Raw genomic sequence first — 18,791 nt, 5'->3', positions numbered from 1 at the left:
GGGAGAGAGCCATGTATGTTTTGCTGGGAGTGAGAGGTGTTTTGTGAGCTGGTACAAAAAATCATTGTTTGGTCATGGTGGGGGAGGGTGGCCGCCAATACACCGGGCCGGGGTGGGGCGCCAAACTCAGGTTTTGTCCCCGGGCACCAGTTTGCCTAGGTACACCCGTCAGAAACTCTTTATTCAATGAAAAAACTGTCATTTTCTATACCTACTGGCCGAGGATGAAAGCTGGGAGTGCATATAAAACATCATCAAAGTCAGCCTTGTCTGCTCAAACTGGCAGTTGCTTTCAGGGTCTCAAAATGAGGTCTTCCACTGTTTTGGATCTTCTAGCTGGAGATACCAGGAATTGAACCTGGGGCCTCCTGCATGGCAAGCAGAGACTCTCCCGCTGAGCCACGGCCCCTCTGCCTCTACTGCAGACCCAGCTTTACTTAACTTCTTAAGCTCCGAATAGCTCGCAATCGTTGTTGTGGACTTCCAGGGGCTCTGCAACTCTGCTTTTCTCCCAGGCCCACGCAGGCTGTTTATGCAGCCCTCAGTCAGCACAGTCAGGTGGGCCACAACTAATGTAGGAAGAAAATGAAAAGAGCTGCTCAGGTCACTAAGAGATAAACAAAATAAGGACTGAGTTCTAGGCCCTTTCCGCACATGCAGAATAATGCACTTGCAATCCACTATGCAGCTGTGCGGAATAGCAAAATCCACTTGCAAACCATTGTGAAAGTGGATTGAAAGTGCATTATTCTGCATGTGCGGAAGGGGCCCTAGTTGATTTTTTTTTTTTGCCGTGAAGTCACAGCTGACTTATGGGGACCCCTGGTGGTGATTTCAAGGCAAGAGACATTCAGAGGTAGTTTGCCATTACCTGCCTCCACATCACGACCCTGGTATTCCTTGGAGATCTCCCATTCAAATACCTGTCAGGGGGAACCCTGCTGAGCTTTTGGGGTCTGATGAGATCAGGCCAGCCTGGGTGAGAATCGGCTCAGGCAAGGAATAGGACAGCCCTGTGAGGACCCCAGAGGTTTGAGAAGTGTTACCAGGGGAGTGAGGAGGAGTCTGCGAGCTGTAGTCCCATCAGCCCTTTGGTACATCAGAAATGACACCCTCTGGACTACATCTCCAAGAGTCTTCTGCTTTTTCCGGTTTGCTGTCTGGAACATGCTGCTCAATTGCATAGTAAGATATTATACTACAGATCCCTCTGAAGAAGCATGCTGGAAGAACTCCTATGGAACACTTAGCTAATCAAACACATTTTTTTATTTTTCTTGCCACCCACGCTCAGTTTTTCTCCATTTGGACCTCATCGGGGCACGGCACACTTTGCAGAACTGATTATTCCAGGTTTCCCCTAAGAAAGAAGAGTTCGGATTTATATCCCCCCCTTTCTCTCCAGTAAGGAGACTCAAAGGGGCTTACAATATTCTTTCCCTTACTCCCCCCCCCCCCACAACAACAAACATCCTGTGAGGTGGGTGGAGCTGAGAGAGTTCCCAAGAACTATGACTAGCCCATGGTCATCCAGCTGGCTTGTGTGCACAGGCTAATCTAGTTCCCCAGATAAGCTTCCACAGCTCAAGTGGCAGTGTGGGGGGTAATCAAACCCGGTTCTCCAGATTAGAGTGCATCTGCTCTTAACTACTACACCACGCTGGCTGAAAGGAGCGGGACACGTTTGAATTGAGGACACTTCCAGCCTAGCCCTGCTGCTTTAGAATGATCGTGGCTTCCTTTCCCCTTTGCAAAAGGGCACCAGCTATGAATAATGTATTGGCAAGGCCTTCAGATGCAAAGCACAACAGCCTTCAGAAGCAGGAAAATTCATCCGTGACGCACATCTGGAGGAAGTTCCAAAATAATCACCTGCATATTTCAAATCACAAGTTGGTTTCAAAGTAAGACAATTGATGAGTTTTATTTAAAGGTGATGAGGGGCAGACAGGAAAAGCAAGAGAGAACCAGTGGCCAAGCGAAACATTTTCCGTTCAACATAAAACCGCTGCTGCCTTAACAGAGAATGTTATAAATAAAGGTTACAGAGGACGGAAACAAAACAAATACAGGTCAAAGAAAGGATGGCGCCATACACCTTCTCCAGAAAGAGGTAAGCGTGTTTGAAAAAAAATGAAAATTAAAGCAACGCGGGGGGGAGCAGCACTAAACTTCTTGGGTATCTCTTGCGCAAAAATGACCACTATGTATTACAAGCCTACTCTGACTGGACAAGACTGGGTCAGGACTAACTGTTAAAAGCCCATTTTAGAAAGACTGCTTGCAAGAGACGAGGGAGTTATTGACCTGGTAAGACTCACAGCTGTGCTTGGGTGTGTAGGTGCAACTTGCGTTCCCCCTGTTACATTCAGCTTTATTTAAGAACCCTTGGAAAATTCCTAGCAAAGCAAAGCTAGGCATTTCAGGATCCGACAACCCCAGTCATAACCCCTCTGACCCTGGGGGAGAACAATGACACTAGTTGTTAAGGACGAAAGAAATTAACAAGGTTCTCCCCATTTCCAGTTCAGGAGTTAAAAAAGAAGCAGACCTGCCACTCAAATCCATCCTGTACTGATTCCTCTCTGGAACATCTTCGAGTCCTTTCAAGGGACAAATCACTCAAGAGAATGCTTGTGCTAATAACTTGTTGAGTTGGACATGCAGCAACTGTGGGTTCCTGGAGTGACTTGGAAACTTGGCACCACGGAGGGAGGGAAACGTATTGCTTTGCAAGCAATTGGCTTCCTGCTACAGAGTTATCAGAGCAGCCAAGTACAGTGGAGCAGAACCCAGCAGAAGTTAGCTCTTAAAAGGACAGCAGCTCTTGACCCGGTCGCACACCCCTAACTTATAGTTTCAGAGTCAATTTTTTTAAAAATAAACTGAAGATTACTCTTTGTAAGATATTTCATAAATCTTTTTAAAAGTGACTTTCTGATGATTATAAAAGATTAGTCAAAACTCTTTTTTTGTTAAATATGAATAGTTTGGACAAGCAGATCTAGTTCCTGGTTTGAGAATTACAGCGACACATTATGATAAGATGGGGAGGAGTCCACGGCAGAGGTTGTAATCTACGGCTGACATCCCAAAGATGCTCATTACAAAAGTCTGACTGCACAGAGACGCATCCTTTCCCAAGTTACGTGTCTAGCTTGCTGGATTTCCACACGAAGGAACTGTTAGTACTGTAATTAACATTCAAAAACACCCCACCCCTTTTCCTTTCTTCGACAGAGTGGAAATACCAGCGAAGCCAAGTCGGTGGTAAACCTAACAGAGATGGAGGACGGCTTTGTTAATCTCCGGGTTTGTCCAATCGTTTCGGATGTCGTCCAAGTGATTGTCAAAATCCACTAGCATTTCGTAGGACTTGCTGTCCAAAAGCGAGGCAGAGATCCGCTGGGCTTCCGACCAGTCTTCACAGTAGTCACTAGAAAATGGGGAAAAAAATATAGGTATTAACAGCACTTGCTCAAGAGGAATCAATGGTGTTGGTGTTAACCTTTAAGGCCCTTAGAGGCTTGGGGCCTTCATACCTGCGAGACCGTCTAATCCCATATGTCCCAAATAGGCCTCTGCGTTCGGCGGAGGCCAATTTGCTGGTAGTCCCCTGCCCCTCGTCGATGCGGCTGGCCTCTACCCGGGCCAGAGCCTTTACAGCCCCGTTCTGGTGGAATGCTTTACCATCTGCTGTCCGGGCCCTGCGAAACCTTGGCGAGTTCCGCAGGGCCTGTAAGACCGAGTTATTCCACCGGGCCTTTGGGGATGCCAGCTGCAGACTGCCTGCCCCCCCTGGAGCCCCCACGACAGTTTTGCCATCTTCAGCATTGTCTGACTGCTGATTCCACCTATTTTTGGGCAATGCTGGCCCTCCTGGCCTTTAGGTTGGGCGCCATCTGTGCAAGCATCTGTGCATGTATTTATATCTGTAATTTTTGAAATTGCTGCTATAATGTATTTTAATGAATTTTAATGTTTTATTGCTATATTTTATTTATGAGATTTTATTTGTTTTATGTCTCATTGTACACCACCCAGAGCCCTTCGGGGGGGTCTATCAAGCCCAATACAAAAATAAATGTTCAAGGCTGCTTTAAGTTGGAACAGAGGGCAAAAAATATCTTTAAAGAGTTGTGCAAAGTTGCTCATGCAGGCAAAGGTCCAGTTAACCTATACATTCAAAGCGTACTTTAAATGATCTGAGTAGTGTTGCTTATCAGGAGGAATCCTGCAGCGCAGATGAATCCCTCACAGAAGTACTGGCTGGGATTCAACCATGCACATATTTGCATTTCTGTACACGCATGCATTTCTTTATTTATATCCCACTTTTCTCTCCAGTTGGGAGTCAAACTGGCTCAACACATCATTCTCCTCTCCTTCAGTCCCTCACAACAACCCTGTAAGGTAGGCCAGGTTAAGAGTTTGTGACTGGCACAAGGTGACCCAGTGAGCTTCCATGGCAGAAGTGGGAATTCGAATCTAAATCACCCAGCATCCTAATCCCCACCCTTTCTGCTACACCACACTGGAACTTAATTTTTCTTACGAGAGGGTAGCAAATTTTTCCAATTACTTCCTCCCGCTGCAGTCCAGTGAGATTCCTGAAATTTTGGTTCTAGGGTATAAGTAGACCTTCAGGAAAATTGTGATATATATCACATTAGATACAGTGTCCATAAGTTTTCTGCTTTATGGCGGGGGGTGGGAGATAGTCAGCCCCCCTCCCCTCAGGTGACTTTTCACTGCAACAAGGTACAGTCGACTTGCACAGATGAAAAGTAATACTACGAGAATACTCACAAGTGAGGATCTTTACACCTCCATTTGTTTTCATGATGCTCATACACGTGAACTGCAGGCTCTATGCACGCCATTGTAAATTTCGTATTATCCACCTGACACAGAACAGAAATAAAAGATAGGGATTCTTTACTTCAGAACTGAGGATTCCAAACCAGCAGCATCGTTTTCAACACCATAGCTCCTGCCTTTATGATGATGGAAAGATTACTTGCGCAGCGTTGTCCCGGGCCTCTGTGCGCTGTAGCTTTGAAGCAACTCTCACCGGAAATCTGCTGGGATAGTCACATGATCCACACCAATATGAGATCATCCCAGATCAGATGACTCCAAAACAAATAAAGATTTGGAAAGCAGAAGAGCTCTGGCACCGCCGGCACCCAGTCTTTTTCAGGGTAGCGGCTTTCCAAATGTTAGCTTCACAGGACCCCCTGATGCCAACTCATGCAACCCCTTAGAGTGAAACAGATGTGGTTTGTCACTCCCTGCCTCTGCATGACAACCCTGGACTTCCTTGGTGATCTTCCATCTAAGGAAGCAAGCAGGCTGACCCTGCTTAGTTCCAAGATCTGATGAGGTCCGACTCGCCTCGGCCATCCAGGTCAGGTCTCACAGAAACCTAACTTCGATAGCTAATTTGGTGAGCAACCCATGTTGGTAAACAACAGAAATCCAGTTAGTTGGGTCCAAACTGAGGCTGAGAAATCAAGTTAGAAATCTTGTACTGGAGTAAAGAGAACTTCCACATCCAGAAGACCTCTACCTTCATGCCACACCCTCAAATTTTTCACTTAGCAAAAAAGAACCTTGGAATACACCCAAGTGTGTTGCAAAGGATTCTGGGACATATTCTTTGGGGCATACTTACACAAGTCAGGACAATTACCAAATGCAAAATCTAAAGCACAACCAAACATCTCTAAGGCTATGTATTGCAGAGAAAGGTTAGAAGAAGAAGATGAGTTTGGATTTATACCCCACCTTTCTATCCTGTTAGAAGTCTCAAGGTGGCCTACAAGCGCCTTTTCCTTCCTCTCCCCACAACAGACACCTTGTGAGGTAAGGGGGGCTGAGAGAAGTCAGAGAGGTCTGTGACTAGCCCAAGGTCATTCAGCAAGAATGCAGGAGTGCGGAAACACATCTGGTTCACCAGATAAGCCTCCGCCACCCAGGTGGAGGAGTGGGGAATCAAACCCGCTTCTCCAGATTAGAATCCACCTGCTCTTAACCACTACACCACGCTGGGTCTCAGGTTAGAACAGGTGGGCAGGCTATTTTGTAAGGAAATTTGTCCCAAGTTGCTCAGCTAATAAGTTCCCACGGAATAGCTTGAAAGGCACTGTTTTAAGGTATCAAGCTCCCTTTGTGCTAGCCTGCCGTGGCTGTCCAACAGACCCTAAAGAACTCAGTCAAGTGATAATTCAGAAAAGCTCCAAGAAATGGAAGCCTCCCCAGCTATAAACCAAACATTATTGAAAATAGTAGCAAAAGATGTACCATGATCAGCGCAGTGTCACTGAAATGCTCTGCAATTCTGGACGCCACCTTTTCAGCCACCTGATTTGGACTGTAAAGGAAGGGCAAGTTAATTGCACGGATTCCACTGTATTGATGCTCAGAACAAAACAGAAAACAGGTGTCTCAAAGCAAGAGAGTTTGGATTTATATCCCGCTTTTCTTAACCATAAGGAGTCTCAAAGTGGCTTACAAACTCTTTCCCTTCCTCTCCCCACAACACACCCCTTGTGAGGTATGTGAGGCTGAGAAAGTTTGGAGAAAACTGTGACTAGCCCATGACCCCCTAGCAGGCTTAATGTTTAGGAGTGGGGAAACAAACCCAGCTCTCCAGATTGGAGTCCACCTGCCCTTAACCACTACAACACGCTGGCTCCAAGGTCAGTCAGCAGGCTTCATGTGGAGGAGCAGGGAAACCAATCCAGTTCACCAGATAATGCTCATGTGGAGAAGTGAGGAATCAAACTTGGTTTTTCATATCAGAGCCCACAGCTCTTTCCACCACACCATTCTGGAGCTGCCGGGGATTGAACACGGAACCTTCTGTATGCCAACCAGATGCTCTACCACTGAACGACTGGGGGTACCACAGCTGCATCTCTCTCGCCCATATATGGCTTATTGCCTGCTGCATTTTTATCCTGCTTTCCAGCTAAACTTTGGCTCATTCCGCACATGCAGAATAATGCACTTTCAAACTGCTTTCAGTGCTCTTTGAAGCTGTGCGGAATGGCAAAATCCACTTGCAAACAGTTGTGAAAGTGGTTTGAAAATGCATTATTTTGCATGTGCAGAAGGGGCCTTTGTCTCCCAAACCAGGTTACAATAAACAAACTGCTTCAAGTGTTAAAGACTACAAAATATAAGTGTGTGGGGTGGGAGGGGGGTGACCTGCAATGTTTCTGTTGTATTTGTAGGTTGGGTCCAGTGACGAGACAGCAACCCACCTGGTGTCCTTCAATCGTTCATTGGCTTGATAGTATCCGGCTATTATATAGCTGTTCTCTTTGCACCATGAATCAATCTGGAAAAAAAAAAAGACACAGTAAACATCAGAAATCCATCCCTAACATTGGTTCAAACTGCAAACCGTGTGTGGACAAATAGTGGGAAGATGGTTGTGGTAGGTTTTCCGGGCTGTGTGGCCGTGGTCTGGTGTATCTTGTTCCTAACGTTTCGCCTGCACCTGTGGCTGGCATCTTCAGAGGTGTATCACAGAGGGAAGTCTGTTACACACTGTGTCCAGTGAGAAGGGAATGTTTTAGTGGGGTATAAATTGTCATGTCTCTGGGTGAAAGCCTTCGACAATACAGTGAGAAGTTGGATTCGGACGACTATGACACTGGATTTGGACAAGTACGATGCCCATTCCCACGGTGATCAGTTTTCATATGAATTTTCCTTCTCTTTGGCAGCTGCTGTCAGCGAATAATTAAAATTATCTTGGAAGAGGGAGAGAAAAATCGATGAGTGACAGCTTGGGATATTAAAATTTCTACCTGGTTATTGCTGCAGCCTTCGGATGAAACGCTTTTATCACTGTTTTTTGTTAATCATTTAAGCAGGGCTTTTTAATCTACACCAACTCTTTACAATCTCTGCTTTGCTCATTGTTACCAACTTTCCTACGAAACAGCTCATTTACTGTTCCCTTTTTACCGGATATGAGAAATGAGATGACCGTGATTGAGCCGAGGTCATAAACCGAGAACTGCCAAGAGAAAAACAATCATCAGGCTTCCAGATATTACTGCCCTGATCTCTGCCCACCGGGTTGCCAAGCTATGGGATGTATTTTACTGTCCCAAAGTAAGCGTGGTGAACGTGAGCAACCTGGGTTCAGGTACCTGTCTCCTTTGGACTCACAGTTTCCCCCTGCAAAGATAATTCTCTTCGTTTTATTTCCCTTCTGCAAAATGGACACTGATCTGAGGATGGACAAAGTATCTGTGATGCAGGCTATCTTAACAGCATTAGAGGCCCCTGGGCAAAGCACTGAACTGGGGGCCCTACAGACACAACCACTCAGGTTATGTAGAAGAAGAAGAGTTTGGATTTATATCCCCCCTTTCTCTCCTGCAGGCGAAACGTCAGGAGAAAATGCTACTGGAACACGGCCATACAGCCCAGAAACCCCACAACACCCTAGTGATTTCTGACTGGTTTTTCCCTGCATTGGTTACTTTAATTAGCAAGGACATCTGCATAAAACTCACATTATTTTATCCTAATGTATCACTTAATCGGCCACAAAGCTTTACAAAAAAATACCCTGTGTGAATTAAAAGGGCAACTTCATATTGGGTGTTAGGAGGCACGATTGATTTGGAACGAGGCCCTCATCTGAGCTCAGATTTTGGCCCACTTCCAGCAGCTTTAAATCTGCCATGCCTGCTACTCACAATAAGAGTATCAGATTAAGATAATCCAACATTTTAGGGAGGGAGGTGGAAAAACCCTGCAGCAACTGTATTCATTCCTCTCAAACACGATCTGCCTCCCCCTCCCCAAAGAAAGAATTAAAGTGGATTCCGGAATATTTCTGATGATGAACTCTTAAGCTTCCTAAAAAACACATCCATCTCATGGTTAGCCAGAATAATTACAGCCCCCAAATTAAACCGTCTAAAAGCAAAACAAAGCTACACAAATAATCTCTTCCAAACGAATGACATGGATTTACGTCTTTCATTAAATTGTCGTTCTCTGGCATTGTTCTGCTTAGGGCCAACTGCTGAAGCAATCATAGCCCCCACTGCCAGGGTTTAAAGATGCCATTTTAATTGCCAGCAAGTTGAAATCCTGTAACTAAAAACCAAACGCCAGGATAAAAACTTCTCGTTCACAGTAAGCACAGCGAGCTTAGCTCCCCCGCAACCAGAAGACGGAGGGTGTGTGTGTGAAAAGACAGTCTCTGTGTTCGGTTTTTGTCAACGAATAGCGACAAGTTTCAGAATCTTTAAGTGATGCAGAATACTCTGGAAAACTGTCAAGGCTTTCTGCAAAATCTGGAATGTAAGCAAATGAATGTAAATAAAATGATTTTATATGGGCAAGAACCCTGGAATGTGAACGTCGCCTACACAGGACCTAACTCTTCGAAAGCAGGCAATTTTGCACTGCGTTGTGACAATAAATTTTTAAAATCTGCATTGTAATAAAGAGTGCTCTGAGGATGACTCCATCGCAGCACAGCTAAGCTTCGACAACCACATTTTGCCTCTTGTATCAAGAGGAGTACAGTGTCAAGATCAAGGGATGTAATTGTACCTCTCTATACTGCATTGGTGAGACCTCACCAGGAATATTGTGTACAGTTCTGGGCACCACAATTCAAGAAGGATGTTGACAAGCTGGAACGAGTCCAGAGGAGGGCAACAAAAATGGTAAAAGGTCTGGAATCTCTATGAGGAAAGACTTAGGAAGTTTGGGATGTTTAGTTTGGTGAAGAGAAGGTTAAGAGGTGACATGATAGCCACGTGTAGATATTTGAAGGGATGTCATGTTGGTGAGGGAGCAAGCTTGATTTCTGCTGCTCCAGAGACTAGGACCAGGAGTGATGGGTTCAAGGTGAAGGACAAGAGATTCCACCTAAACATCAGGAAAAACTTCCTGACAGTCAGGGCTGTTCGACAGTGGAATGCACTACCTTGGAGGGTGGTGGAGTCTCCTTCTTTGGAGGTTTTTAAAGAGAGGCTGGATGGCCATTTGTCGGGAGTGCTTTCATTGTATGTTCATACATTGCAGGGAGTTGGACTGAATGGCCCTTGGGGCCTCTTCCACCTCTATGATTCAGAGTGGATGTTGCTCTCCAGGGTCTCAGCCATCAGTTGGTTACATTAACTACTCCCTGATGCAGTCCTTTCAGCTGGAGATGCTGGGGTCAGAAACTGGGAACTCCTGCATACAAATCAGACGCTGCGTTACTGTAAAGGTGCTTCTGACTGCTTCTCAGCATTACCTTCATCCGCCGGCAGTCTTCCAAACCCTTTGCTGCTGGGCCCAGCACTGCGCTTTGCGGCTTTGGGCTGAACAAACAACCGGGGCCGCAGGCCACAGAGTTAAACACACATTTCATTTCCTGGCCTATCAATCAGCAAATAACCCGCCAACCCCGCGGACATGAGGCAGCTCAATAAAAATCCATTGAATAAATACGGACAAACATTTTGTTCTTCCAAGATGTTTGCACTATCCGTGATTAGGTCTTTGAAAGCTGCCATGTATTCTGATTAGAAAGCCATATGGAATGGATGGAATGGAATTGGCATTAATTTTCTAATTGATTCAAGGTCAGCATTTTAGGATGGATGAATACAATCTCTTCATAATTAGTTTGCTTGACAGAGCTTCAGAGACTGCATGATTAAGCAACTCTTTCAGTTTCTTCAGCTGGAAGTGGAATTGGGGCCGGACTGTATTGGGGCCGGACTGTACAAGGACTCAGTGCTTAGAGCAGGGGTAGGGAACCTGCGGCTCTCCAGATGTTCAGGAACTACAATTCCCATCAGCCTCTGTCAGCATGGCCAATTGGCCATGCTGGTAGGGGCTGATGGGAATTGTAGTTCCTGAACATCTGGAGAGCCGCAGGTTCCCTACCCCTGGCTTAGAGAAAGTCAGGAATGCCATGTCGTTCCATCAGTAGCATAGCGCCAAAGGGGCGGGGAGGAGTGTGATGCCCCGGGCGCACACCTGTGCGGGGGTGTGGCGGGGACACAAGATTCAGGCATGCCCTGGGCACAGCTCCCCCTTGCTCTAACCCTGCATTCCATCCCTGGAGCAGCAAGAGTTGCCACTAAGCAGAAAACTTAATTTTGCAGTAGTAAGTGAAAGCATGTGGATGAATAACACTATTACTTTTATGATTGTTTTTATATGATGATGTTTCTCCTGTTGCTTCTAATTTTCTGAGACCTCTGTATAGGGCAGGATATAAATTCCAAAACAGAGTGAAGCAGTAGTTACACAGCTCAGTTCAACCAAAGCTGCTGACTTCAGAATTAAAACTCAATTCTCTTTAGAAGAAAAAGAGTTTGGATTTATACCCCCCTTCTCTCCTGCAAGGAGACTCAAGGTGGCTTACAAGCTCCTTTCCCCTCCTCTCACCACAAAAGACATCTTGTGAGGTAGGTGGGGCTGAGGGAGTCCTGAGAGAACTATGACTGGCTGAAGGTCACCCAGCAGGAATGCGGGAGTGCAGAAACACATCTGGTTCACCAGATAAGCCTCCGCCACTCAGGTGAGCGGGGAATCATACTTGGATCTCCAGATTAGAATCCACCTGTTCTTAACCACTACACCACGCTGGCTTTACTACAGCAGTCCACACCAGTTCCAGTGACGTCAGAGCAGCTAAACCAATAGCAGGAAAAGGGGGTGCAAATGTGACAGTTTATAATGAAAGAGGTGTCACAGATGGCAACAGCTGCATTGTTAATGGAATTTTGACAGATGCAGCTTTTCAGTTGCCGACTATGTGGTAATTTGCGCACGTCAAATTTTCCTCTTCAATACAACTATCATAGTGTACAGGAGCTATAAAGGTGGAAGTTCAACTACATCTGCCTAAAATAATGTTTTGAGAGGGTTCAGAGCTGACAGCCCGACATTTCGATATTGGCCGCTTCTGCTTAAGGGCGTCGATGTTACTACTACTACTACTTTATGGGTTTTGGTATCTGGTGAAAGACCTTCCTATTCAGCCAGGCCTTCAGCCCCTTCTGAAAGGCTGTCGGTCTGGGGATGGACAACATGATCACTTTTATGATTGTTTTTATATGGTGATGGTTTTTCCTGTTGCTTCTAATTTTCTGAGACTTCTGTACAGGGCAGTGGTGGCGAACCTTTGGCACTCCAGATGTTATGGACTACAATTCCCAGCAGCCCCTGCCAGCATGGCCAATTGTAGTCCATAACATCTGGAGTGCCAAAGGTTCGCCACCACGGGTATAGGGTATAAATTCCAAAACAGACATACCCCCCCCCCCGCGTTTAAAAACATTATTTTTAGAAAAAGCTCTCTTTCTCTCTCTCTCTCCATCTTGTGCATAGTTTCATAAGCCTCAATGGTGCCTGTCACCTTTTCTCTAAACTGAGCTGCCGCAGACACAGGCGACCAAGGGCTCCAACCCTCCTGATCCCAGCCCTCTGGAGCCTGAGGTACAGTGCTCCTGTACAGAGAGGCTCCACTCAGCAGCCAAGAGCCCGAATCCTGTCCATAGGGGGCGCCATGATTCTGCTTCCCACCCTGGGCAGCTACAGACGCCCCGGAGGCCGCCCAGCAGGGCGAGGTAGCCTGCGCCTGCCCGTGGAGGCTCTGCCCGCGACTCACCAGCGTGAGCGCCACCTCCAGCATGGGCGACAGGGCGAGGGTGCCGTGGAAGAGCGGGACGCAGTCGACGAAGAGGGCGGGCGGCTCGCGGCTGCCGCGGGGCTGCTTCTCGGCCACCAGGAGCCCGTTGACGGCGCAGTGCGGGTACTTGGCGCCGTGGAGCAGCATCTTGCAGTAGGCCTGCGTGCTCAGCTTCATGGCGGGCCCTCGCCGGGGCTTCCAGCCGGCCGGCCGCCCTCCGCCAGACCCGCTTCCGGCTCGGACCCGGAAGTGACGCGACAGCGCCGTCCACAGAGACGCTCTTCGCCTTGTACGGCCGCTTCCGCCGCGCCCTCCAGGCCGGCGTAGCGGCCGTTCTAGGAATGCAGCTGGTCTATGGGTGCGCCAGAAAAGGGGGGGGGGGCTGGAGGAGGAAACTGTAGAGGGGAGTTTTTCATTCTTTAGGGGCGATGCAGGGGAAAGGATGGGGGTGCAGATCTGCTCCGTGTTGATGCCTGTCTGTGTTGCAGATTGAAGGGGTGGGGGCAACCCAGGGAAATTCCTGCAGATTTGGGGGTGAAGCACAGAGAGAAGGGGGGTTTGGGGGAATAGGGGGACCTTAGCAGGGCATAATGCCACAGTGCCCACCTTTGAAAGCAGCTTTTTTCCCCAGGGGAACTGATCTCTGTAGTATGAAGATCATCATCATCATCATCAATTACATTTATATCCTACCCTTCCTCTTACTGACTCAGGGCGGCTTCCATCAAATTAAATACAATACAGTGTAAAGATTGAAAACCATTAAAAACCCCAACTCTAAAACAGAGGGTGACTAAAATCTAATTTTAACTCTCATCAGGAGAATGGGGTGGGAGAGAGGGAGGACAAATGGATGGAAAATCGAAGGCTTTCACGGCCGGAATCACTGGGGTGCTGTCTGGTTTCCAGGCTGTATGGTCGTTTTCTAGCAGCATTCTCTTCTGACGTTTCACCTGCATCTGTGGCTGGCATCCTCTGAAGATGCCAGATCCTCTTCAGATCCTCTGAAGATGCCAGTCACAGATGCAGGCGAAACTTCAGAAGAGCCATTGCTTTCACATTGCTTTTCACATTGCTTTCACAGGCGAAACATCAGAAGAGCCATTGCTTTCACATCCTGCATGCGAGCTCCCAATGGCACCTGGTGGGCCACTGCGAGTAGCAGAATGCTGGACTAGATCAGTGATGGCGAACCTTTTTGAGACCAAGTGCCCAAATTGCAACCCAAACCCCACTTATTTATCACAAAGTGCCAACCCGGCAATTTAACCTGAATGCTGAGGTTTTTAGAAAAAAATGGTTGGCTCCCTCTTCCTCCGCCCCACCCGCTTGAGCAGGGCCAGTCTGCTCTAGCCTCCAGCAAGTCCCGCGTGCACCGCTCTGTGCCTCTCTAGCATCTCTGCCTCCTCTGCCCGCCACCTCAGGCAGCAGCCACCTGGAGCACAGGCACCAGGCCCACCAGCAGAGTCCTCCCTGCTCAGCGTGGTGCGCGCACGTCATGCTCAGTGGCCCAGGCCAGTCTAGATGTGTGTGGGGGGTGATTTGCCGTCCCCCACATTACGAACTCTGTGTGTGCGTGCCCACAGAGAGGGCTCCAAGTGCCACCTCTGGCACCCGTGCCATAGGTTCGCCATCACTGGACTAAATGTACTCTGGTCTGATCCAGCTGGCTTGTTCAAAATCAATGCTGCTAGAACACGGCCATACAGCCCGGAAACCACACAGCACCCCACGGATGGAAAATCGTTGTAATTCTGGAAGATCTCCAGGTCCCATCGGGAGGTTGGCAGCTTTAGGAGATGCAATATCACTTCCAGAGGACATTCTAGGGATTTTCCCTCATCTCCATGCCCAAAGAGTTGCCAACCTGCAGGTGGGGCTTGGAGTGTTCTCAAATTTACAATGGGCTACTGAGATTAGTTTCCCAGCAGGAAATAGCTTCTGTGGGAGGTGGAGCCCAGGACAATACATGCTGCTGGTATCCATCCCTTCCCCAAATCGTGCCTTCCTGGCGCTTCTTCTAAATCTCCAGGAATTTCCTAATCCAGTTGGCAATCCTCATCTGGGTTGCGAATGAGGCAGGCCTCTTGCAAGCACTCTGTATGGTTATTGTTGTTTGACTTTTTGGTATGTTTATAGTCCATCTTTCTCACCAAGAATCATGGGTGGTTTCACAGTGTAAATGAATGGACTATGAGGCATCTAATAAGGAAACTGGGCAAAGTTGGATCTAGATTATTTTAAATAGATCCTCTTGAAGACATATGATCTTTGCATTACAAAAAAATAACACCACGGAATCACGTTTTTTGCATAACCCACCACCCAATCTCATTTCATGCCCATAGCACTGCAAAAATCAATTCATTACTTTGTTTACAGCCCTGCCCTAGATATGTCTACTTGGAAGTAAGTCCTATTGTGTTTGTAAGCATGTTTCCTTGTTCTGTTTGACTGCACGATACTGGTATGCATTCAGCCACCAGGTGGAGTCATTTATCTGCAAAACCATCTCATTGCAAAGGTGAATTTTTTTTTCAGAACTTTCCTCATACTAGCTAGCCCTGTGTAGTTATTTTGGATTGGACCACTGGAGACAAGTAGAATGGTATGGGTGAAGATTCACCCTGATCATCGGTTCCCTGTATGTAGAAATTCTTAGTGAACTGATAACTCCTTTGATTTGTTCTTCATTTTGGACTGGCCTCTCTTTGTAATACACATAGGCCTACTGGATCCACAGTCTTTTTTCCCCTTTTAATGTTTTTTAAAAAATGTTGCATATGTGCAGCTACACAGGTACAACCAATTGGATTATGGGACAATTGGCATGGCTGCAGGGGTTCATTTCTGTATTTCTGTATGTGTTGCAGGAAATTTTTTTTTAAAAAGAGGAGTGTCTCTGTGCAAAGAAGTGAAAGCAATCCGGATTGCTTCCCTGGGCTCCAATTGCTGCTTGCATGGCATGCGTCATGTGAACGGGAAATAGGCAAACCTGATTACTTCATAACGACTGCAACCTGTTATACATTTGTTGTGCAGAATAAGAACATAAGAACATAAGAACAAGCCAGCTGGATTAGACCAAAGTCCATCTAGTCCAGCTCTCTGCTACTCGCAGTGGCCCACCAGGTGCCTTGGGGAGCTCACATGTAGGATGTGAACACAATGGCCTTCTGCGGCTGTTGCTCCCGATTACCTGGTCTGTTGAGGCATTTGCAATCTCAGATCAAGGAGGATCAAAATTCATTTTGTACCTGTACCTGCATAGTATATGTGTGGATCGAAGCAATGTGGTCTTTTGGAATTGATAGATGGAGATATTATCAATGTGTAGATGATTCAGGTACTGTCCATGGCTTGTTTTTTTTGGTATGGCACCCAGTGCTCCAACAATCACTGGGACCACAACTGTTGGTTTCGGCTCCCAACTTCCATTCTCAGATCTTGGTATTTTGTCATCTTTTCCAGTTCTGTTTCTTCAACCTTGTTGTGCCCAGACATTGCTATTGTTTTCAGTCACTGGTATGTCTGGTGTATCATGTGCCAGTACCTTATTTGTTTGTATTTGTAAGTCCCACACTATTTTTGACCTGTTCATTTTCAACCACTTTTTCAACAGTGTGTTCCCACCAGTGTTTTTCCGTTGGCACATGATAGTTTTTACAGATATTCCAGCGAATCATTGTAGCAACTGTGTTATAATCAGAGTATTGTCGAAGGCTTTCACGGCCGGGATTACTAGAATATTGTGGGTTTTCTAGGTTGTATGGCCATGTTCCAGTAGTATTTTCGCCTGACGTTTCACCTGCACCTGTGGCTGGCATCTTAGATGGAAAAATCCACAACATTCTTGTGTTATAATCAGTTTGCATAATCTTCTTCCATGAGCTTAGTATGTGATCCACTGTTTCTTCTACTTCTCTGCACAATCTACATTTTGAATCGGTTACTGGTTTTTCAATTTGGGTTTTAATTTCATTTATAGTAACAGCTTGTTTTGAGCAGCTAAAATGGGATCTCAGGTTCAGAAGGGGAAGACCAGAAGCTCATCTGAGGCAGAATAAGGAAGAATTATTGTATCAGGACTGTTATATTTCCAGGATGGATCAGTAATTTATTACCTGGCTTCTCACAACATTTGTGAATCTCAGCCCTTTTCCATTGGATTGAGCACAGCTGTATGGCTCAGCTGGAACCCAGATGTTCCCAACTATCTTTGCATCTGCTGCTGTAAAATTGGACTTCCCTTGCCAATCTAGAGAATATAAATATACAGAGAGATCTAAAACCTTATCACCCCACTTTCTTTCCCGTCACCAGAATGGTGAATAAAAATATACAAGCTGTGGATTCTGCAAATGTGGGGGGGGGGGAGGGAGGGGGGCAGGTGAAACCAATTGGGACATTTCCATCCCTGACCCTAAATATCCCCTACAAGATTTCATTAGTTTTAAGGACTCCAGTCATGGCCTTTCCTATCTCTGCATCTTTTTTGTTTTGACTCTCAACTACTTGTGATATACCAGAGGCAATGAGAATGTATTATGTACAGTTCTGGGCACCACAATTCAGGAAGGATATTGACAACCTTGAATGGGTCCAGAGGAGGGCAACCAAAATGGTAAAAGGTCTGGAATCCATGCACTACGAGGAGAGGCTTAGAGAGCTGGGTACCTTTAGTCTGGAGAAGCGAAGGGTAAGAGGTGACAAGACAGCCCTGTTTAGATATTTGAAGGGATGTCATGTTGGTGAGGGAGCAAGCTTGTTTTCTGCTGCTCCAGAGACCAGGACCAGGAGTCATGGGTTCAAGGGGAGGGAAAAGAGATTCCACCTAAAAATCAGGATAGGATCTGAGAGACCCCGGTTCAAATCCCCACTCTGCCATGGAAACTTATTGGCTGACTTTGGACCATCCGCACACTCTCAACCAGTGGTGGGATTCAAAAATTTTAGTAACAGGTTCCCATGGTGGTGGGATTCAAACTGTGGCATAGCGCCAATGGGGCTGGATGGGGCATGATGGGGGCGTGGCCGGGCATTCCGGGGGCGGGGCATTCCTGGGTGGGGCTGTGGCAAGGATGCAGCCACTGCGCCGGTCCTTGGGCGGGAAACGAATGCATGCAGGTGCAGGCTGCCACGCATGCCGGTGCACCTCCTGCTAGACTGCTTCAAGTCCTGCGCGCTACTGCTGAGAGGAGGGGCGTAACTAAGGCAAAAATCACGTGGCAAAATCACCCATTAGTAACCCCCTCTCGGCACACACAAATAATGAGTAACCTACTCTCGGGAACCTGTGGGAACCTGCTGGATCCCACCTCTGCTCTCAACCTAACCTACCTCACAGGGTGGTTGTAAGGATAAACTAGAGACGAGGAGAACATGTAAGCCATTTGGGGTCCCCATTGGGGAACAAGCAGAATATGAATGAAATATAAACGAATCAGTAATCCCTGAATTGGTCTGATTCTCAAGACACTTTGGAACAGAGGGAAGACCTGGCTTGGACTGATTTGAACCCATCTATTCCTCCTCTTCCTTTATCTGATGTCTCTTGCAAAGTTTTTCTCTTAACATAATAAACAGCCAACCATTGCAAAGGTTGAGAAGGATTTTGCAAAGAGACATTCTCAGACTTCTCATTTAGGAATTAGGTTTCGGGCCGGCATATTTAGCATTTTTTAATATATTTGCAGAAAAGGAGGGGATTATCAAGGATCAGAGCAGCTGAAGTTCATTCTAATGCAGCAGTAAAATTTCACGATGTACATGAATTAAATCGCGAAGAGGAGGGTCCCCTAAATCTGCCAAGAGACTTTGAAACTGTCAAGATGACTTACTGGAGCTGTTCTCCCTCGGGGGCCATTCATGTAACGTTGTTTAAATCCAGTTGTAAATAATAGCAGAAAAGAGGAAAAAGCATTTTCTTGGTTTTGCAAGAGGGTTTTTAGAGTTCACCTTGTTGACAAAATATGTCCCCCCCCCCCCCCTTTGGCTAAGGGAGCAATTAAATGTTGACAATGGCTGGATTGATCATCTCACAGACTAATTTCCAACTTGCCATTCTTTGGATACTTTCAAGATAAACCTGCACCTCAGACCCTATTTATTTTGA

At 46.6% G+C, this 18,791-nt stretch overlaps 1 protein-coding gene across 1 annotated transcript; it reads right to left on the bottom strand.

Moving 5' to 3' along the window:
- Nucleotides 1–1,897: 1,897 nt before the first annotated feature.
- Nucleotides 1,898–18,542, bottom strand: EMC8 (ER membrane protein complex subunit 8). Its single transcript, XM_048516093.1, has 6 exons — nucleotides 18,517–18,542; nucleotides 12,656–13,196; nucleotides 7,272–7,348; nucleotides 6,307–6,376; nucleotides 4,810–4,904; nucleotides 1,898–3,436 (listed from the first exon to the last, which is right to left on the bottom strand). Exons 1-6 carry the CDS (start codon nucleotides 18,540–18,542, stop codon nucleotides 3,277–3,279), a joined length of 969 nt encoding a protein of 322 aa, XP_048372050.1. The 3' UTR covers nucleotides 1,898–3,276.
- Nucleotides 18,543–18,791: the final 249 nt, after the last annotated feature.

The sequence above is a fragment of the Sphaerodactylus townsendi genome, linkage group LG14 (assembly GCF_021028975.2).
Source record: "Sphaerodactylus townsendi isolate TG3544 linkage group LG14, MPM_Stown_v2.3, whole genome shotgun sequence".
Lineage (NCBI taxonomy): Eukaryota > Metazoa > Chordata > Lepidosauria > Squamata > Sphaerodactylidae > Sphaerodactylus > Sphaerodactylus townsendi.
This window is presented reverse-complemented; position numbering and strand designations above follow the sequence as displayed.